Source organism: Myxine glutinosa, chromosome 10 (assembly GCF_964187855.1).
Source record: "Myxine glutinosa chromosome 10, kmMyxGlut1.1, whole genome shotgun sequence".
NCBI classification, from domain to species: domain Eukaryota; kingdom Metazoa; phylum Chordata; class Myxini; order Myxiniformes; family Myxinidae; genus Myxine; species Myxine glutinosa.
In genome coordinates, this window is record NC_136270.1 from 74,292,515 (window position 1) to 74,313,696 (window position 21,182).

General features: G+C 43.4%; 2 protein-coding genes across 4 annotated transcripts in view; both read right to left on the bottom strand.

Annotated features, from left to right (window-relative positions):
• Positions 1-3,934: 3,934 nt before the first annotated feature.
• On the bottom strand, positions 3,935-16,965 carry LOC137434081 (uncharacterized). 2 transcript variants are annotated; one of them, XM_068126736.2, is made up of 3 exons: positions 16,885-16,965; positions 10,328-10,461; positions 3,935-6,087 (listed from the first exon to the last, which is right to left on the bottom strand). In XM_068126736.2, exons 2-3 carry the CDS (start codon positions 10,402-10,404, stop codon positions 4,962-4,964), a joined length of 1,203 nt encoding a protein of 400 aa, XP_067982837.2. In that variant the 5' UTR covers positions 10,405-10,461; positions 16,885-16,965; the 3' UTR covers positions 3,935-4,961. The 2 variants fall into 2 exon arrangements, with proteins under 2 accessions (XP_067982837.2, XP_067982836.2); XM_068126735.2 differs by lacking the exon at positions 16,885-16,965 and having other exon boundaries at positions 10,328-10,592.
• LOC137434080 (uncharacterized) overlaps positions 10,683-21,182 on the bottom strand; it is a 53,198-nt gene continuing 42,698 nt past the window's right edge. For both annotated transcript variants that reach the window (XM_068126730.2, XM_068126733.2), the window contains one exon: positions 10,683-20,569. In XM_068126730.2, coding sequence (XP_067982831.2) covers positions 10,889-20,569 — 9,681 coding nt within the window. In that variant the 3' untranslated portion in view covers positions 10,683-10,888. The remainder of the gene's footprint in view (positions 20,570-21,182) is intronic.

Below are 21,182 nucleotides of genomic sequence, written 5' to 3' on the forward strand. Positions count from 1 at the left end.
TATTACAGTAATACATAATAACAGGAGTAATAATAACATATTACAGTAATATAACAATTACAATACCTCCTTGGACATCGAGTGCATCTGTATGACGTCCGCCGTTGTCATGGCACAAGATAATTTTTTTTCCACGTGCGGAGTGAAAACCGACACAAAATACCATGAAGCTGTTATGGTGCCAAAATACCATGTGTTATGGTGCCAAAATACCATGTGTTATGGTGCCAAAATACCATGTGTTATGGTGCCAAAATACCATGTGTTATGGTGCCAAAATACCATGTGTTATGGTGCCAAAATACCATGTGTTCTGGTGCCAAATTCCATGTGTTATGGTGCCAAAATACCATGTGTTATGGTGCCAAAATACCATGTGTTCTGGTGCCAAATTCCATGTGTTATGGTGCCAAAATACCATGTGTTGTGGTGCCAAATGCTTCCTGAATGTGTAGTTTCAGTTCATCAACAGATGCCATGTGATGTTCTGCAACCTTAGCTTTCACGTACTCCCCACAAAGCATTGTCATAAGTGATCAGGCCAGGACTGCGCGGTGGCCACAGAATTGACCACAGTCACAAGCTGTCAACATGTTTTCATGATCTGCATCTGACAATTCACAAATGACAGGTGGTTTATATAGTTTCATGTCAAGGTCTTCTTTCGTTCTGCGACAATGATGAAGACAAAACACCCAACTCGACAGAACGTTTCTGTAATGATTTTTTTGGAGATCTGAGAACGGATGTTTTATTGTTTTGAATTCCCAAATAACGATTTTTGGTCATCCGCTGTGCTTGCTGTCGAGTACACTTCCAGTCTGAAATGCCTTTTCCCCAAAGATGAAGATTTGATTTTGACATTTCCCAAAGGTGAAGCTTCGCTCCTTGAAGTCTTCTTGCACCTGTTTCATCGTCTTGTTTGTGTTTCTCCTCTCGTGGATCCAACCACTGCTACGAGCCTTTCTTCCACTGCAAATGGACTGGTTTCTGCCAATTTTGTTTCATGCATTATTTGTACTAGTGAGATACCTGTGCTATGCATGGGTGGGAGGCCAGAAGCAAACAGGCAATGCAGATATGGCAAATGCTAAAGCATGAAACCAATAAAATCCACATTCCAGTAGCACCTTCAGTCGCACATCAGACATGGACAGCAAGTTCGTGAAGGACTTCCATGAAAAACGTACCTGTTCGCAAACAAACGGGTGCGTTCACGTATAGAAACATCGATCGTGGGTCCGTGGTGAATCTGCATATGGCGATCCGCGTTCACGTTTAGGAGGTAGAAACCATCACGGCATGTTGTCATTCACTTGAACTCGATATCTCTTTTTTCATTCCAAACAACATAACTCCAATCACAAATTAATTACAAAATAAACTTTTAACAACATTGTTAATGTTTCCTTCATTGTAAAAACTACCATGTCAACAGTTAGGATTTTGAGCCGACAGGTGTTACGACCTCGGCAAGATCGATGGAGACAGTGATCTGTTAGCGTATTCACCGCCCAAATAGCTATGTGGAATTCTCTCATGTAGGGATTAAACCCACATCGTTTGAACTTTGGCCGAGGTCATTATTTACTTTTAATGATGTTTATATACGAATCAAAAAGAAGATAATTGGTTTTGGGTCGTCCTTTCCGCATATATCGTGGGATTGTGAGTTGGAGACGACCTTGATGGCAGGGAGGGGGTTGGCATTCTCTCAAGCAGGGATTCAACCCATGTCCTTATAAAAGGTCTTTATCCGAGGTCACTGAGTTCAATCGGTGCAGCTGTGCAGCGATCGGTGCAGCCGTTTGTGCGGCACCCAGGAAAATAACGTTATGTGGGAGTCCAAACCTGAAAATGCTGGAGGCCAAAGCTGAAATTGGAAAAACAATATACCCTATTTTACTCCAGGAGATCCCAGGATTACCCACCCAAAATATCGTTGCGATCGGTTCAGCCGTTTTTGCAGTACCTTCGAACGGATGGATGGACATTTGGTGAATTATAGTAATTATCTGAAAAAAAATAGTATAAATACATGGTATAAACAAATCTTGTACAATCAGCTGAAACCACATCCTGGGACTTATGACACCTTTTAGGATCGACATTTTAGAGGTGTGTGTGCATACCTCTATTATAAGCTACCCTACCGACTCAGTGCTGACAGACTGATCCTCTGGCTTAAGGTCCTTCTGAGGGAACACACACTGATGAACCGCCCTGCCTGTGAAACACCGGGATGACACTTTATAGTTGCGTCAAGATTTGAACCCAGTCCAGACAGTTTTGATTTTTATTATGTTCTGATTAATTCGGCCGAAACCAAGCATAGCGAGGTTGAGGCCATTTATTCCTGATATGTGAAACACCCTGAAACGCATGCCTCCAGAAAACAGACCATTTTCAGGAAACAGAGTCGGTCACATTTTCCATCCAATCATCAGGCAACTTTGTTAAACAATCATCCATGGGTAGGCACCCCTATGTGGAATGTTTCGTGTCAATCGCTCAAGCAGTTGCAGAGAAACGAATTTAAAAGTGATTAAAGGTGAAAAAGTGAGGGTGGAAGAAAAGAAATTAAATGAAGAGGGCCTTGGCCAACAGTTAAAGATGATTGTGGACGCCTATGACTCGTTTTACATTTCTACCTCCAAACTGATGAAATACATTTTGGTAATCAGACTTTTTCTTTGCAGAAGTTTAGGGAGGGTGTGGGGTTGAAGCTACAGTGGGTGGCAATTCAGCATACTGACAGAGGGTAATAGGCAGTATAACCAGCTTAGCATTCCCTTTAAAGGGTGACACACCAAGTTTTGCATCACCCTCCCTGTAAGGCACCATTCCGGATTTTTGAAGTTTTGAGGCGGGTCAGGAATCAAACTGAGATTGGACAGCTCAAAGACGAGTACGTTACTTCGAGATACTGTATTTTGTCAACTCACGTTTTTTATTTTCTGGAGCAAGAAAAATGGGAGAAAGAGGATGGGAGGAAACATTGAAACTAGTGAGTTCGTTTGGTAAAGATGAATGGGGGTAATAAAGATCATGGGTCAGAATTGGGGATGACGAGAGGTGGCGGTGCACTGCTTACTTGAAGTCCTGGAGGAAAGAGGATACCTGGTGTTGGCCTAATGGTTATGGTGGTGGGCTTGGGATCCTAAGGTCCTGAGTTTGAATCTCGTTCAGCTGTTGAATTAATACGAGGTGGGGTTGACTCAGCCTGTCATCTTTCCGAGGTTGGCAAAATGAGTACCAGGGTACTGGGTCCTCTCTCAACGAGGTTGGTGGCAGGATTTGCACTCTGGCTGCTGTAAAAACACCTCATTCCGTAGCACACACCGTGGTGTGTGTTGGGATTGTGCTGAGGAGTCGTCCATGGACACAGCGACGTGCTGATCCAGCGTACGCTCCCATATATATATATATATATATATATATATATATATATATATATATATATATATATATATATATATATATATATATATATATATATATATATATATATATATATATATATATATATATATATGAAAGAGGGAAACAAAACAGCCTCCGGAAAATGGTTCCATGGATGAGAGAGGTGAAGAATAAAAGCGTTGAGGTGTGCATACAGCCTGGATTTTAAAAGTGTCAATTTTTGTTGTTTCATATGCTGCCTCTGGCTGCTGGTTGCATCATTTATGGAAGCACGGTTGTGCCGCTGTTGCAGTGCCCCGTTACCAGCAAGATGATACTCATTTTGCCAACCTCAGATGGATGACAGGCTGAGTCAACCCATCTGGTGTTAATTCAATGGAACAACAGGGGCTCAAACTCAAGACCCGAAGATCTCAAGCCAGCCACCTTAACCGCCAAGCCAACACCGGATTTAGTGTCGGTGATGTTGAACAAAGAAACCACAGGCTTCCTAAAAGACTCCGAGATGTAATAACTTCTGCATCATATTTTATTCCATTTACCAGTAACCTGCTAATCAGTACAACAATTACAATTATCATCATTTGAAGCAAGTTAGCATTACCAATGCAAGGTATGCTTTCAAAAGTAAGTCAGAAGCATGAAGCTTGATGGCAATAAAATAATTATCAAATGGATTGTGAAGCAAAAGAAATAATAATAATAATAATTAGTGAACCTTCCATCACCCACACTGCCATATAATGCAGATATAAAACATTTTCAAATATATAAAAATCCCAAATTCATGACAATTAGAAATTGAAAATCAACGGAATGCAGACATACAGGTGTGCAAATAAAACATCAAAATAAATGAAAAGTTTTGTCTGCCTTTCTTCATACTTTCACCAGAAATTGGTTATAAAAAAATAAGACCTCACAAGAACCCTCCTCTCCCCCGTCCAACTTGCATCGTTTAACTCACGGACACGCGATACAACGTTTTCATTACACGACCCATCAAACCGCCCGACTCCTTCAATTCACCTATTACCTATGACCACCAAAAAAGAAAATTCCGTGTTTCGGGACCGAACTGTTCCAATATGCATACAGTAAATGAATTAGATATGCTCAAGGAAACCACCTGTAAAAACACTCCCTTCCAGCTGAGTTGCACACATCCACATCGTTCCAAGTTTGGATCAGAACTTTCAATCCAATCTCAACTTTCAACATGATAAGGCACGGAAGTTTATATAAAATGCACTTGAAATTGATCGGTGATTTATTTTTCCCTGAATTACAACGAAGGCATTTTGTGTGAACAGTAGAATTTGTTCATAGTCTTCTAGTCTAGGCATAACACCATTTATAAATGAAGTGCATGGTGTTTATAAACCAAGAAGCAAAAGGTTAAGATTTTTTTTCCCCAGGCGGAAAGTCGCAGTAGACGAGACCGACGAGGGTTCTAGGCTGAAAAGGTTGCGCCTGAGTCGTACAAGCTGTGTTCGTAGAAGCCAAGTGAACCTGGCAGATCTGCTCCGCCAAGTTGCTCAACACGATCCTTCGGCACTGCATGACGAAGGGTCGTTGCCTTTCAAGAGGGAAAACGCACTCTTGTCTTCCGCTGACTTTTGCAACTGCACGACCATCTTTGCCAGAATCCCGACCGGAGGCTCCTCGGGACCTTCGTCTTCTTCTGCGTCTCCCATCAATCTGTCAGCGGTGTCTCGGTCTTCATTGTCTTCATTAGGCCTTTCGTCGTCACACGGTGCTTCGCTATCAGGATGCTGCGGTTTTGCTTGTTTATTCCCAGGCCCGGAATTGGCAGTGACAGACACAACCGTTTTGCTTTTGTTCAACATTGGAGACTCGACCTCACAATTTTGACGAACTTGCGCAGTTTCCTTAACTTCCGCACTTTCCTTATCAACATGGTGGCATTCAGTGTGTGCTACGTTTTCAGGTTTATGATCGTTACAGAACTTTTTACCTTGATGTATACTAAGACTAAGCTCTGTTTCAGGACTTGAACTATGCTTTTCTTCTGAATGCTTCTTCGGAGGCCATTTAGGCTTTGTTATCGCGAGGTCTTCCTCCACAGCAGAAGGTTTAGTTGGCACAGCTGGTTCAGGTGGCCAAGTGGTCCTGAGCTTCGACCCTTCATGTCGAGTTCCTGCCATGTCCTTGTCAATCATGTTCGGAGAATGGCCACCCCTCTCCTGCTCCAACGCTCCCACTGAATTTGCTTCGTGCTTTGGTTGCAACGATTTTCCCACTGGACTGGTGTGGGTCACATTGCCATTTTTTCCAAGACTTGATGAACTTTCTGGTTCTTTTGCTTCGGCTGTTGAGTTATTCACGCTGGCCTCTTCGGCCTTTTCGATTTGAGGATCTTGAGGAGCACGATAAGCTACAGATCTCTTTGAACCTCCTGTCACGTTACATTCCTCGTGAAATTTATTCCGTTGCTCATTGCCAGCTCCCACCTCGTTCCCATGCACCTCTTCCATTTGCAATGTGCCGGCGGAGCCTTTGCTCTGGTTGTCTCGTGATGCCCAGAGCTCCTTGTGTGGCCGGTGCCCAAATCCCTCATCGTAATTTCCCTTCGACTTGAATAGCTGCTGAAAATGCGGCTTGCAGTAGACATTTCCATGGAGAGATGCAAACTTGCCAACACTGCAAGCAGACATTTCTGTGATCTTTTGAGAACGCATGGTCTAAGTGATGAAAATGAATCAGTGGGGGTGGTTATCAGGGGTTGTGCTTGGTAGTTAACCTTATGGATGGGCAGACACATGGCAAAATCAAATAACATCCTTTCAACAGAACTTGTGTAATCCATGTTAGTTCATTTTAGATCCTTAAACCTGTGCAATAGTTCTAAAAGCAGTTTCTGAAAATATGTGATCAGTCCTGTTGGTATACGGTATGATATAATATTTAGCCCATCCCCTGCACAGCGAGAGATGGGGTTTTGCAATCGTGTGTGTGTGTGTGTGTGTGTGTGTGTGTGTGTGTGTGTGTGTGTGTGTGTGTGTGTGTGTGTGTGTGTGTGTGTGTGTGTGTGTGGGGGTGTGTGTGTGTGTGTGTGTGTGTGTGTGTGTGTGTGTGTGTGTCCGGGCTGTAACCTTTTTTTAACATTTGAGGTTTCGTCATCAAATTTTCAACAAAGCTTTATTATGAGAATGCGGAGAAGACAAATTAATAACTTTGTCAAAAGGTCAAAGGTCAGCAGCATTTATAATCTTCAATTTTCAACCAATTGACCTGAATATCTAATTTACCACTTGAGTTTTGTCATCAAATTTTCAACAAACTTTATTATGAGGATATGGAGAAGGCAAATTAATAATTCGGTTTTAAAGGTCAAAGGTCAGCAGCATCTAAAACCATTCATTTTCATCCAATTGACCTGAATATTTAAGAATTTGCATATTGGTCACTGAATGAGTTTACTGATCAAATGTCAGAAGCCGATTGTTTTTTGTTTTTTTAGATGAAATTGTCAAAGGTCAAGGTTACATAAAATCATCAATTTTCATCCAATTGACCTGAAATTAAGAATTTGCATCTTGGGACACTGAATTGGTTCACCAATCAAAAGGTAAAAGCTGAATTTTTTTTTGTTAGATCAAAGGGTCAAAGGTCAGGGTTGCATAAAATGGCAATTTTCACCCGATTGACTTGAAATCTGAGTAGGGTTTGCATATTTGGTCAATGAAGGTTATTGCTTTTGAGGTTAAAAGGTCAAGGTCGCCTAAAGTCGTCATTTTGTATAATGTTTAGCCGTTTTCATCGTGTTTATCATACGGAAGAATAAGTCTGAATACATAATGGCCGTGGACGGGCCTTGCATTTTCAGATGCTTTCTAGTTTTACAGTTTTTTTTTTCTCGAGGGGATATTAACTTGTACCCAGTGCACTTCTAGACCCAATGATGTTTTTAATTTTATTCTTAATCAAATAAGTAGGCCAAGTACCTTTTCTGATATGTAGAATTTTGCATTATTTGACCGTCAATCTGTCGGTGGTGTTCGAACTTAATATGTGATGCAGGAATAATATTGTCACTTAGTTTGTGACGAAGCCAAAATAGTTGTGTCCAAAATAGTTGTGTGGATGTAGCTTTAGTAGTTACTTAAAATGTTCACCCCAACCTCAGGTGCTTCCCAACTCTCAAGGTGGAGATGCGACTATTGCAGTCATCCAGGTAAATAAGTCACAAGATTAAAGTCTTCCTGTTCTCTCAAAATGCGTTTCTCAAACCTCATTACCTCCGCCACCAAAGGTGGATGTAGGTTATCTTTTCACCCCTGTCTGTCTGTCTCTTTGTTTTTCTGTGAACAAGATATCTCAAAAAGTACGGATTCGGACGAAATTTGGATATCTCAAAAACAAGATATCTCAAAAAGTACGGATTCGGACGAAATTTGGCAGAGAGGTAGTGTATGCGACAAGGACGAAATGATTCGATTTTGGTGAAGATCTGGATTCGGCTAGTATAATTTTAAAGTGATTCTTCACTATTGTGAGTTGGGCCAAAAATGATAGATAGCAAGATATCTCAAAAAGTGGACGGATTTGGACGAAACTTGGTGAAGAGGTTGGGTGTGTGACAAGGACTAATCGATTCAATTTTGGTGAAGACCTGTATATGGATTCGGAGACGAGAATTATTTAATTTTATAAGTAATTCTTCACCATTGGGAGATAGGCCCAAAAACGATAAAACAAAAAGCATGATACCTCAAAAAGTTATGGACGGATTTGGACAAAACTTGGTGGAGAGGTTGGGTGTGTGACAAGGAAGAATTGTTTCAATGTTGGTGAAGATGCAGATCTTGATCCGGCTAATACAACATTGAGTGATGGGGCTAAAACCGACATATAGCAGGATATCTCAAAAAGTTATGGACGGATTTGGACGAAACTTGGTCGATCGATTATGACATCTAAGCAGTATGACAATGACAATTCGATTAAATTTTGGTGAAGATCTGAATATGGATTCGGATACGAGAATTATATATATATTTAAAATGATTCTTCACTATTGAGAGATCAGGTGAAAAGCGATATATAACATGATATTTAAAAAAAGTTATGGACGAGTTATGACTAAACTTGGTGGATGAGTTGGTTAGGCGACAAGAACAAGCCGACTCCTCTCCGGCCTTGCACCCCCAGCTCTCTCTGTGCTCTGTCCCCCAAATATTCCTACAGGTCGCACAAGATCTGCCAGCAACCCTCTGATGGTTAAACTGCCGAAATCTCGGCTCTCTGCTCACCTTCACTCTTTCATTCCTCTTTTCTCCCGCCTCTGGAACAAACTCCCTCACTCCCTTCAATCCCACTCGTCCCTCCAGGTCTTTAAAACAGCTGTTCACCACCATCTCTGATCTTCCCCCATCCAAAACCTTGATCTTTTCTACCCCCGCTAATTCACCCCAGATCCACCTTGTTTGAAATTCCAACTTCTTTCCTGGAAGTCCTGGCAGTGTCCATATGTTTTATACCTCTCCCACCCCCCCCCCCTTCCCATGCCCCACCCCCAATGCCCTCTCCCTCTCACAGATCTCTCGATGTCTCCATGTCTCTCGGTCCCTGCTCTCAAATGTTGTGTTTGTGTCCTTCCTCCTCTCTCCCCATCTTGTCTACCGCTCCCGATGTTATATGTTTTATGTGTCGGTTTGTCTTTCTGTGTGATTAATGTTCGCTCTTTCACGAGCCTCGATCTTGTATACAAAAAAAAGAAAAAAAAAGAAGCCGAATAGACCAGTTCAGGTCCGAAGCCAGATCCGGCCTATCAGTGGGATGCAAAACATAAAATGTTCAGCTTGACAGAGGTATGTGCTCGACCGAGTGCCGTTCTCGTTGTGAATGCAACGCCACAGCAGAAGCAATTGGGTGCAAACTTTAATTCCAAAGCTCTTGAATGATTGGAATGCAAAATCATATTTTAAAGTGTGCAAAACTATTCCACAGCATTACATGGAGCTATTGGTAGCATAAAAATTAAGGAAAAATAGACTTATGTGGCCATGAAAACATTACAAATGTGGAAAGGATTTATCATAAAGTGTAAATGGAGTAAAATAAAAACAGAGAAATGGGGAGAGAAGAAAACAAAAGATTTGGGGACAAGGGGAGGAGGAGTGGGTAATTGAGGCGATAGGCAAACAATTGGGTGAAGAAGAAGGAAGAATAAGCACTCCATTCACTTCTTCAGATGCATATGTCTGCCAAGGCAGTTTTTCCTTGGTTAGCGGATAACACTCCACCGCAGGATACTCAAATGGCTCATTCGTCACACCCAGTAAGTTGGTACTCATTTTGATGACATCGGAAGGATGACAGGCTGAGTCAACCCAACTGGTGTTCATTCAATGGCATTAAAGGGGGCTCAAACTGGGGACCCGAAGACCTTAAGCAGCCGCCATAACTGTTAAGCCAACTCCAGGCTTAAACATTTGGATGGGAGGAGATAAAATATGCATATGGGAGTTAGGGTGGCTCTGCATTTTTGCATATTTAATATGTAGATGATTGCTTTGATATATATATATAATAAAAAGGCAAACGTATTAAAAAGTGATCACTGTGGCAGTAATTTAAACACCCAGGTAACACTGATATGTAAAGATTGATGGCGCCCCCTAGCGACGTCAGACGATGCATGTGTCCTGTATATATTTTGGCAGTTGATATTCAAAATAATAATCACATATTACTCTGTAGAACAGTTCGAAAACGATCGTAGTTTGGGAGCTGTAAGGACGATGACAATCTGACATTTGGTGTGATGGGTCTTGAATACAGTGAAATAAACAAAGTCTGTGCAAACACCACATCAAAATAAATAAATAAATAAATAAACAAATAAACAAATGTCATCGCGGTTCTGGTAAAGGCAGACCTTAGCTGAGTGGAGCAGTGGTGGCAACGGAAGCAGGCTTTATGAAAAATGCGCTTGTCTGCCACCAGCCTGTCCATTGGGTACACGGTCTTCTGACACGCATTGCATTGCTCCTTCTCCTGTACCTGGAAACGCTGATGCAGGCAAGATGCCATGGTGAGAGGACCTTCGTGCTATTTGTTAAATCTCACAAAACCTGCCAGCCATCGAAGTGTTACGTACACATCGCTTTCGGGAAACGTGTCGAGCGGTAGGAGGGTGGGTGACCTTATTATAAAAAGGAGACATTGTAAGCAGAGAAGCTCAAGCTAAACAAAAGATTGGAGAAAATAAAGAACAATGACAACAGAACCAGTAACTTTAAAATTGGTTTAATCGATACATCTGCATTATAAATTCCCAAAAATATTGATTATAACAGTAGCGGCGTATTAAGGGCTCAAGTGATTTGCGACTATCTCTCGAAAAAATTGCTCGCGCTACCGAGTGCACCACGGTCTGAGGACGTTGCCGAGTGACCACCAGGACCAGCCTGGGACCGAGACGTTAACAGCCTGGGACTTAACAGCCTGGGACCGTTGGCGTAGAGACCGAGGGATTTCCTGAGGGTCCGAGTTGAGCATCAGGTCCCCCAAGATGACAAAGCATACGCTCAGCTTCTTGTAAGCTCTGTTCCAAGCTGCTTAGGTCATCCGCCATACTCTGAAGCAGGAGTGAGGGCGAGTCACCTCCCTTCACCCCATTATGCTCAACACGGTGATCGATGTTTTGTGCTGCAGCACATTTTGGTGATCTTTGATGGATGGACACCCGGTGCTTAGAGACATCTGAACCAGTTCCGTCTACCCAAACATCAGGTCGTGAGGTCTTCCTGTTTGGCTTTGCAACCGTATTTGGCCGAATGTGGGCTTTTCGTTGGGAAGATGGGAAGGTGTCTATATTGGTTGGAGGTGTTGTTGTCTGATGGCGCATGTTCTCATAACTTTGATTTTTATTGCTCTCCAAAATCAAGCTAACCGATTGGTTGTCTGAAGACGTGCAAGTTTCACCGGCTTTCCAGTCTCGCCCCTCTGAAATCGTATTTCTCTTCTCCCTGGAAAACATTTCACCATCTCTTGGAAAAGGAGCATTTCTTTGAGGCCCATCAAACCTATAGTTAAGGTGAGACAGTTCACCTTTGGGTTTACTCCCATGAGAGGTGTTAAACGACCCACGGCAGTCTTCGGGCCATTTTGAAGTGCTTCCATTCTCTTTCTCATGTCCTTGCCTGGTTTCTACTTTATAATTTCCTTCAAACATTTGCTGATGTTTTACTTGCTTTTTGCCCGACTCCATCGTCTCCAAAACTGCTTCCCCCTCCTTAGTCGGTTCCTTCACGGCTCGCACACTGAGCATTATTTGCCGACGTAGAGCTGGCGGCGATTGAACAATTTCAGAGCGTCGTGTGGTCACTTGGCTGTGGCTATGCTGCGTGCTTGGAGAAACAGCACCTTGTGAAAGCTTGCTCGTAGTGTCACGTAATCTGGCAAGCTTTTCAACGCGTCTCCGATTTGTAGGTGATGGTGATGGAGAAATAGGAGACGGTGGCAAGGGGCTTGTAATGAGATATGGAGAAAGTGGTGGTGGTGGTGGTGTTAACACAGGACTGTAATATCTTCGTGGAGGAGGAGATGGAGGAGTTTTCACAGGAAACATCGGCTCTGTAAGTTTCCTTGCAGACTCGATTGTTATAAATGTGGGTGACTGGCAAGCTACATGGCGTTGGAAGCTGAGGCCCTCTTCTGTGGACTGTTTCTCCTTAATTTGAGCTTTCTGGCTTGTTGTACTGTCCTGTGAGGCCTGGCCCACGTGCCTGGAAAAAGGTTCCATGGTGTTCTTGTGGGAACCTATGTTTATCACATGCATTCTTTTTCGAGGTTCTTGAGGAACCTTGTGGCCAGTGGAGAAGGTCGATTTTGTGACCTCCTCAGCTCGCATATTAACCGATTTGTTCTCTAATCCTTGTGAGTCAGATTGTAGTGTTGCTGTGCGTACATCGACAGTGGGAAAAGAGGACTCGCCTTCTGGTTCATAATATTGCTTTGGTTCATCGGTACCGGTTGTTTTATGAAGCTGCTGTGAATGGAAAAGACTAAGTTGTTGTCCCACGATCTGCCGAACTGCCCTTTCCGTCTTTACTTCTTCATATTCATTTTCAGAGACACTGGTCCGCTTCGTACCAGGGCACGTTTTTTCTGTTGGCATCATGGTTTTAACTTTGAATTTTCTTGGTTCTTGAGCTTTCCTCTTAGAAATCAGCTCGCGTGTTTCGTGAAACCTATTCTGATCAACTTGCTCAACATTCTCAACACAAGTGCTGCTGTCTATCTTTTGTGACCAGCTCTCTTTTGCCGTATGTACCGTTGATGTTTTTTCGAGGTGATTTTCACTCCCCTCCTTTTTAATCGTCTTGACCTGAGTATCTTCATGGAGCTCAAGTTCCTTAGGTACATGCGACGGAGTGTCTACAGTGCTTTCAGGTCCATATTGTTTATGCAGTAGCCGGTGAGATTCTTTCGAATCGTTTGAGATGGACTTTGTGGTGGCACTTTGTGAGGCCTCCGAGACGTGCATAACTTTTATTTGTGATTGTGCCTCCATATTTGAAACCCCCTCCACATTGAGGCACGATGACTCTTGCATGGGCAGAGTGTGAACATCTGAACCCGTTCCCTTCAGCTTTTCAATCTGCTGCCTTCTGAAGTTCTCCTCCGCAATTATTAACGGAGTTTTAAAGTGTGATCGATGTCGTAATTGGGGTGATGCATCAGCTGATGTGGAGGGGGGCATTACAAGAGACTTAATAAACTGAGGTTTGTGTTTAGTCTCAACACCAGCAATAACCTGCTGTGCACCAGAGGTGCTTCGTGGTGTAGCTTCAGTTGCCTCCACCTCCACCCTCTCCACGACACTGTGTTTCGGCATTATGGAGGACCTTTCCTTTCTAACAACAGATTCTATGTGAATATTTGATTTTTGTTGTGTGGAATCAGTCTCAGACACAGCACAAGTTTCAACACTTTTAATGGATGTTACTTGGGGAGTCATCTTTACAAAACCATGACTGTCAGCTCCGATGGGATGTTCACCAGTCTTGTCATGGATTGGGGCTGAAACCGTCTTGTTTTGAGGCCTCTTCCGGAAGGGGATTGGTGAAGTCACAGGGAGTGCTGGCATAGATGGCACCACAGTTCGCACCTTGAATGTACGCTTCTGGGTCGTTGGGTTACCCAAAATGTTAGCATTTGGTGGTGACTGGTTGGCAGTTTGGGAAATTTGCTGAGATGCAAGGCGATTGGTTAAAGTAGGAAGTGGTGGAGGTGGAGGGAATTCTTGAACATCCATATCATGCAGAGCAGGTGGAGGGGGCAGTGGTGGTGGTGGAAGTGGAAGGCCATCCATGAGAACATCTGCTGGAGGGGGAGTTGGAGGTGGTGGCAATTCTTCCTCAGGGGCTCGCAAACTGGAAGCAAAGACGAGGGATGATCCCACATGGCTCCTGACGTCAGTCGGAGCCTTTGTTCTTGCCGATGATGAAACCGTTTGAGTTTCTGATAAAAATTGCCTTTTTGTCCTCTGTTGTTGTTCCCAGGCAATTTTTGAGTGTTCTGAACGACTATCCGTTTGGAGTGTTGGTTTATTAGAATGTGTAATATCGACCTTAGCTATAACATGAGATGGCACATCCTTAATAATGTTAGCTTTGGGATTTTCCATGTAGGATCCATGTGTTTTCATTGCATGCGTTTCATGTGTTTCCTTCATCTGTCTCGTTTCCCGAGATGAAAATGAAGTTTTCTGTACAGCAACAGCATTCAAATGAGTTTTTTCGGAAAGCCCGTGATCACCTTCGACTGAAAGTTTAACATTGTTGTGCATAGCTTGGGATGACGACGTTTTTGGAGTTTGTACCGCAAACATGCGGTCGTCATGTGTCACAGTTTCAAGCGTCTGTGTTTCGTCCACCCCCGCTTGCTTTTTTTCTTCCCTCTCATGCTTTGATGTGTGCATTTGCTGCTTGTGTTTGCTGATGCCAGATAAGTGTCGTGCATCCTGTCGTGTATTGCTTTGGTGTACAGGGTTTTGAATATCAGTTTTACTTTGAAAAGAATATCGATCTGTGGTTGTAACATGGTGTGGATTTGTGAATGTTGTTCTTTGCTTCCCCTTTTGTACCTCCCGGACAGCAATTTCATTTTCTGCCACCCCTCGAGCGCACACACTGCTTTGCTCTTCAGCAATTCTTCTTCTTCTATTATTATCATCCACTGACTTTCCCTCTTTATTTTGAATCCTGACCCGATGGGAACGTTTATGAACACCTGAAGTTTGTTTGTGGTGCCCAGCATCTAGCATCTCGACTTTTTGAATTACAGAATCTGTCACTTTTGACTTTTCCCTTGTTTGTGATGTGGAGACTGCCTTTTCCATCTCCATAAAATCAGAAGGCATCGTGGCATGTGTGTGCAACAGTTCAATGTCTGCCTCTCCATTGTCTTGGCCAACCGTCTCTTTTATTGGCATTGATGCTCCGAGAACCTTTTCTTTCTCCAAAAGCCTTACCCTTGTTTTTGCTTCTTCCAAAGAACGTAAGGTCGCCTGCAAATTTCCTCTCACTGTATCTTCACGTTTAGTAACTGTCATTGTATTCGTTGCCTCTTCCAACGACTTTAGTGCAGCTTGCAGATCACCCCGAACAACTTCTTCCCTCACCACTTCAATCTTGGCATTTATGGCCTCTTCAATAGATCTCAGTGTAGCTGGGATGTCACCTTTAATGATATCCTCCTTCACCAAGGCCATCTTGCCATTGATGGCTTCTTGCAATGAATGAATCGCTGCTTTGACGTCCCCTTTAAGTATCTCCTCCTGACCGCTCCATTTTCTTGTCTGAATTTTCTCCTGCAAAGACGTCAAAATGGCTTGCAAGTCAGCTCTCGTCACCTCCTCTTTCTCCACTGACGCTTGCAAATTCCATGCCTCTTCTAGCGATTCCAACGCTGCTTGAATATCTCCTTTCACAATTTCTTCTCGTACAAAATTCACCTTCGCATTTACTGCATCTTCCAAAGAACCTACTATTGTTCTCAAATCCACTCCAATAACTTTATCTTTCTGAGATTGTCGCACGACATTCTGGGCCTCTTGTAATGAGAACAAGGCCGCTTCGATATTTCCACAAATAACCTCTTCACGGGCAAGATTCACTTTTGCGTTAATCGAATCTTCGAGACCATGGACAATGGCAAGTAGATCTGCCCTTTCAATGTCCTTTTTAACCACCACTGGCTTGGAGGTTATTGTTTCTTGCAGAGACTGCATTGCAGCGTGAACGTTGCCCGCAACGATTTCCTCCTTGTTTATCTCAATCTTGGCCTCAATGGCATCCTGAAGAGACCGCAATGCGATCTGAATATCTCCTTTGATGACCTCTTCTTTTTCTGTCATCCTCACTGCGGTCTGTGCTTCATTAAGGGAATGTAAAGCAGCCTGCAGGTCTCCATGTACTACTTCCTCCTTTGCTATTTCCAACTGCTTATTAATAGACTGTTTGAGGGAATACAGTATGGTTCTCATGTCTGCCCTCATCACATGCTCTTTTTGAACGTCAAACTTAGAGTTGATTGCCTCCTGCAATGACTGGAAAATGTTTGCGATATCTGCGCCTGTGATTTCCTCCTTTTCCAATCTCTTTGTTGCATTCATAGCTTCTTCCAAAGACATAAATGTTTTTTCGAGATTTGCACGCACAATCTTCTCCTTGTCAACCACTATGGGCTTGCTTGCCGCAAGTGCAAGCATCGTCTTGGTACTTTCCACATCGCCAGGTTTAATGTCTTTTTCCTGCTGATTATTTTCTCCTAAGCCCTGTAAGGATCTCAGGTAGTCAACTCCTCCACTTTCAATACAAGTTGTGAAAAAATGCACGTTACCTTGTTGAATATCCTGCATATTTACACGTCCTTCCTGGCAGCTTTTCTGCATCGATTGGAATAAGGATTCTATTGTTTCTTTGACATTACCAGAGATAACTTGCTCTTTCTGGGCCTCACAACCCACATCTTGATTGAGCAAGGAGTAAATGGTCATTCTGATGTCCCCCTTTTCATTTTCCTGAAGTAAGACACCTTTTTGCACACCTGAATCTGACTGAGAGAACAAGTTGTTGATAGCCTGATGAATATCTCCTCGAACTATTTCTTCTTTCTCAACATTCACCTGCGATGTCTGGTTCATCAGCTGCTCTACAGTTTCCTGGATATTTTTGTGCTCTTCTTCATCAACAACAACTGAGCGACACTCTAGTCGTTTCTGGATGAGCAGTTGCTCAAGTATATTCCTGATGTCCTTGTGAATAATTTCTTCCTTTTGAATTTGTGGTGACGACTCCGGATTCTGCAATCTATATTTTGTCATGCAAACGTTACCCATTTCACTGGGTTCCAAAATGATGCCCTGAGAGCATTCCATTAGGTTACAGCACATTAGAGAGTTAAGTGTATCATTTATGTTTTTACCCAAGATCTCTGGCTTTTCCACCTGTGTTCCCATTCCTCCTAATTCATGTAGAGGAGTTTTTTCGAACAGGCAGGTGGACGTTTTCACATCTCCGCCTTGAATCTCTTCTCGCTGGATGGTGTTGTCCTCACTGTCCTGTTTTTCACAAATTTTGTGAAGGGGCTGTGTCTCAAACATCCATAAGGACCTTCTCACGTCGCCTTGCTCAACGTCTTCCCTTTTCACTCTTGTCAGTTCCTTTTTTTCTTCTTGCTCAATCCCCAAAGAGTCCATGTTTCTCGTTTCAAAGAGCCACAGTGAGGTTCGAACGTCTCCACTTTTCACATCGCTCATGCTCACCGTTCTCACATACTTCTTATTGGCGAGTTCCCCCGACTCAAAAACACGTGTGCCTTCATGCACATTTCCAACATCAGCACTGTCCACTGTTCTAATGAAAGACTTGTCATAATCATTGATGGTGTCCAATGGTTGTGTTTCAAACTGCCAACGAGCAGAACCAACATTACTGTGGCCAACATCTTCTTGAGTGACGGACCGAATTATATGTACCTCTTCTCCAGCTTTAATTGAATCAAGGGGCTTTGTTTCAAAGAGCCATCTTGCCTTGTTCACATCGCCACGAATTATTTCTTCCTTACGGACGGTGACCACCTCATGAAAATGGCCTTCGCGATCACGAATAGCATACAAGGGCTGTGTTTCAAAGAGCATTCTGCATGTCTTAACGTCGCCATTTATAATCTCTCCCACAGTTTTCCTCGACTCGATTTCTCCTTCGAAATCATCATCCACCATGCCTCGTATTTTGTCCAGCGATTGAGTTTCAAACACAAACCTTCCCTGCTTTACATCTCCACCAAGCACATCTGATATGGTACATCTCCTAGTTACATTTGAATATTTTTCGGAAATGTTTTCCATCGGATGTGTTTCAAACATCGAGGTGCAGTGGTAAACGTCACCCCCCTGGATGTCTGTTACTGTGCGTGCTTTTTGTGAAGCTTCTGCATCTTCACATATTGTTTCCATTGGTTGAGTCTCAAATAGCCAAGTGCACCTGCTTACATCTCCCTTCTGAATATCCTCCGTAACCACAGTCTTCTTTGTAACATCTGCAGTTTCATCGTGATCGTCCCCTTTTATTGAATCCAGAGAACAGTTCTCAAAAAATCTTCGAACGCGAGACACATCACCTGACTGGACATCAATTTTGGTGATTCTCTTCACGAGCTGGCTTTCCTCAATTCCACCATAAATACTATCTAGAGGCTCTGACTCAAACATGAAGCGTGTCCTTTGGGCATCAACACCGAATACTTCCTCCTGGCGCACACTTCGTGCTTTCAGCCTGTACTCTCTGTCTTTTGAAGAGAGGGTATCCAGTGGTTGTGACTCAAACAACCAGGTGCATAGCTTCACGTCTCCCTTCACAACATCATCCTCTTCTAACTTGCTATCTACCCTCTCATACAGTGCGTCCATTGGCTGGGTCTCAAATAACCAGCGGCACATCTTCACATCGCCACCTTTCAAACTCTCTAAATGAACGCTTTCCTTCTCATCTTGCTGGATGGCATCTAATGGGCATGTTTCAAATAGCCACTTAGCCATTTTTACATCTCCTGACTGTATCTCCTGTTTAGAGATGCCACGTATAATCTGTACTTTCTGCCTACTTTCCTCTTCAAATTGATCAAGTGGTTTAGTTTCAAACATCCAACGACAGGCACGGACATCTCCCTCAAGGACTTCCTCCCTCCTAACTGTACACAACTTGTGATAATGTCCAGAATAGTCTTTGATGGCATATAATGGCACAGACTCAAAAAGGGACTTCGTAGAGGTGACGTCACCTCCAATGATATCTTTGGTGACTTCAGTCAAAGTAGTCGATTCATCACTAGCCTTAATGCTGTCTAAAGGAACAGTTTCAAAAACATTTCTGAAGCTTTTAACTTCACCTTTTTCAGTATCATCCCGGTGAATTACTTTCCATTTTGCCTCCGTTTCTTCCTGGCAAATTGAATCAAGGGAGTGGGTTTCAAAGAGCCACTTAACACGCCTCACATCTCTATGTTCAACAGTTGACATTACAGTTTTCAGCTTTCCCACTTCTGGAATTCCTTTCACCAAATCCATAGGTGGTGTCTCAAACAACCATAGTGTCCTTCTTACATTTCCTCCAACAACCTCTTTTTTCTGCTCCATTGTTTCATTAGTGCTTATGGAATCAACGGCCTGCGTTTCAAAAAGCCAGCAATGGTGTTTCACACGTTTATCCTTGTAAATGCCATCCTGTTCCTCTTCCTTCTGAAGCTGATCCAGAGATTGCTTTTCAAACAACAGGTGCACTTGTCCTACCCGCCCCTCTTCCAATTCATCCATGGATATACCTCGCACAATATGTAATGTTGATGTATCTAGAACAGTGCTTTCAAAGGCCTGAGTCTCAAAAAGCCAGTGTACAGAGCGTTCCCTCTTTCCCGTACTCTCTGCCAAGTCTTCAACCTCCTCTCGTTGCATTCCTGTAATTTGATGAACACAGCCTTGACCGTCCCGAATTGCACAAAGTGGATGTGCATCAAAAAGCTGCACTGTTGTACGAAGGTGTCCACCCCTAATCTCTTCAATCTCAGACTTGAGCCTCAACAGTGTGGGTTCACCTTGCCAACGTCCTAGCACTGCCAAGGTCTGCGTTTCAAACAGTCGACGAGCCAACTTAACATCCACACCAGAAACCTCTTCCTTTGTACGCATATCACCATCATTGCCACTGAGGGCAGCGAGTGACTGCGTTTCAAATAGGTGTGTTGCAGTCTGCACATCTCCTCGTGCTAGTTCTGGCACCTTTTCCTCTGTGCCCTCAGCTTCTCGAGAGGCGAGTGCATCTAATGGCTGCGTCTCAAATCTCCAGGTTGTGTATCGTACATCTCCAGGCAGGACAGCCTTTTGGGTGAGTGCGGCACCAGGTGGTGGAGCTGTGGGATCACATATGGCATCTAAGGGATGCGTTTCAAAAACCCAGCGCATGGAGCGTACCTCACCACGTAGCATCTCATCCTTTTCGAGACACTTTTGATCAGCAGCACTTAGAGTCGTTCTCCGAGTCTCCTCCATCATTGCACTTTTCAAATCTTGCAAGAAGTCTTGCTCCAGCCGGCGCTGTACTTCTGGATGGATGTGACGAGAAAGGCGGCGAAACTCACTGAGTTGGCGCTGTTGCTCATAAGATAGAGCTGGTAGCAGTGCTGGTGAAGAGGTGACATGGCGACTTTCTGGGGATGCAGATGAAGAAGGAGCTACAGGTGAAGCATGTGGAGGTGAGCAAGGGTGCTTTTGAACTGAGGACGAAATGTTTGGTAAAGTATGAACAGGTGGTGAAGTGTAGCTTTGAAGCAATGGATTAGGAAGATTTGTTATGTGGGCTGGGGATACACCGCAGGGTCGAGTATGCCAAGGACGAGGAGGCACCGGTGGTGGAATTTTACGAGGAGTCACTGGTGGAGGACTGGGATGGACTTCTGCAGTGGAAGTGAAACCTTCGTTGATCCCGCTGTGTGCAACAGGCATCAGTGATGGTGTCACATTATTTTGACGCAGATTGATGGATGCTGAACTGGTAGCAGTTGATTTACTTGTCTCCTCTTTGATGGTGCTGGTAGTCCATGCTTGCTGAGTGATCTTCAAAAAGGAAACCAAGTTCATTTTAGTGGCCTGTCATGACACGGATGGCAATGGCACAGCAAACGGTATGCCACAGCAAGTCCCATGCATGACATCGAGCACCCAGCAGTAAATGTTAGTATACATCCAAGGATGCCAGAAGAGTTATTAGATGAACGATGGTGTGAATTCAGCAAACAAACCTTTTGAGGGTACAATATCGTTATTTGTGCTTCACATTCCATGCAGAGACTTCAAGCAAGTGCTTCACACTCCATGCAGAGACTTGAAAGAGCAAATATTTCCACTTGATCGTGGTTTGCAAGCAGAAGTTTCTGATCACGATAAGAAGCTCAGCTTGCAAAATGCTCCCTTCCTTCTTGAAGCCTTTCCTAGCTGATACATCGCCAGACCCAAAGGTGCAGTGGAGCAGAGGCCTCTCCACAGCGAGTCGGTTAAAACCATCTCATGATTTTAATCACTTACATTATTTATCGACAAAAAAGCAAGAAAGCAGGAAAAGTCTCAGAAAAGAGAACACCACAGCACGGCAAAACACTTCAAATCACACTTACGGATAAATGCAAGTGAAACACATAAAGCATTTCAATTGCTTTTAGGGGCCATAGAT

Bases quoted from the DNA above. Each gene is read 5' to 3' on its own strand.
- LOC137434081 (XM_068126735.2), bottom strand. From the start codon at position 10,482: ATGGCATCTTGCCTGCATCAGCGTTTCCAGGTACAGGAGAAGGAGCAA. The intron at 6,088-10,327 runs GTCTGCCTTTAC...GTCTGCTTGCAG, and splicing joins CACTGCTCCACTCAGCTAAG to TGTTGGCAAGTTTGCATCTC.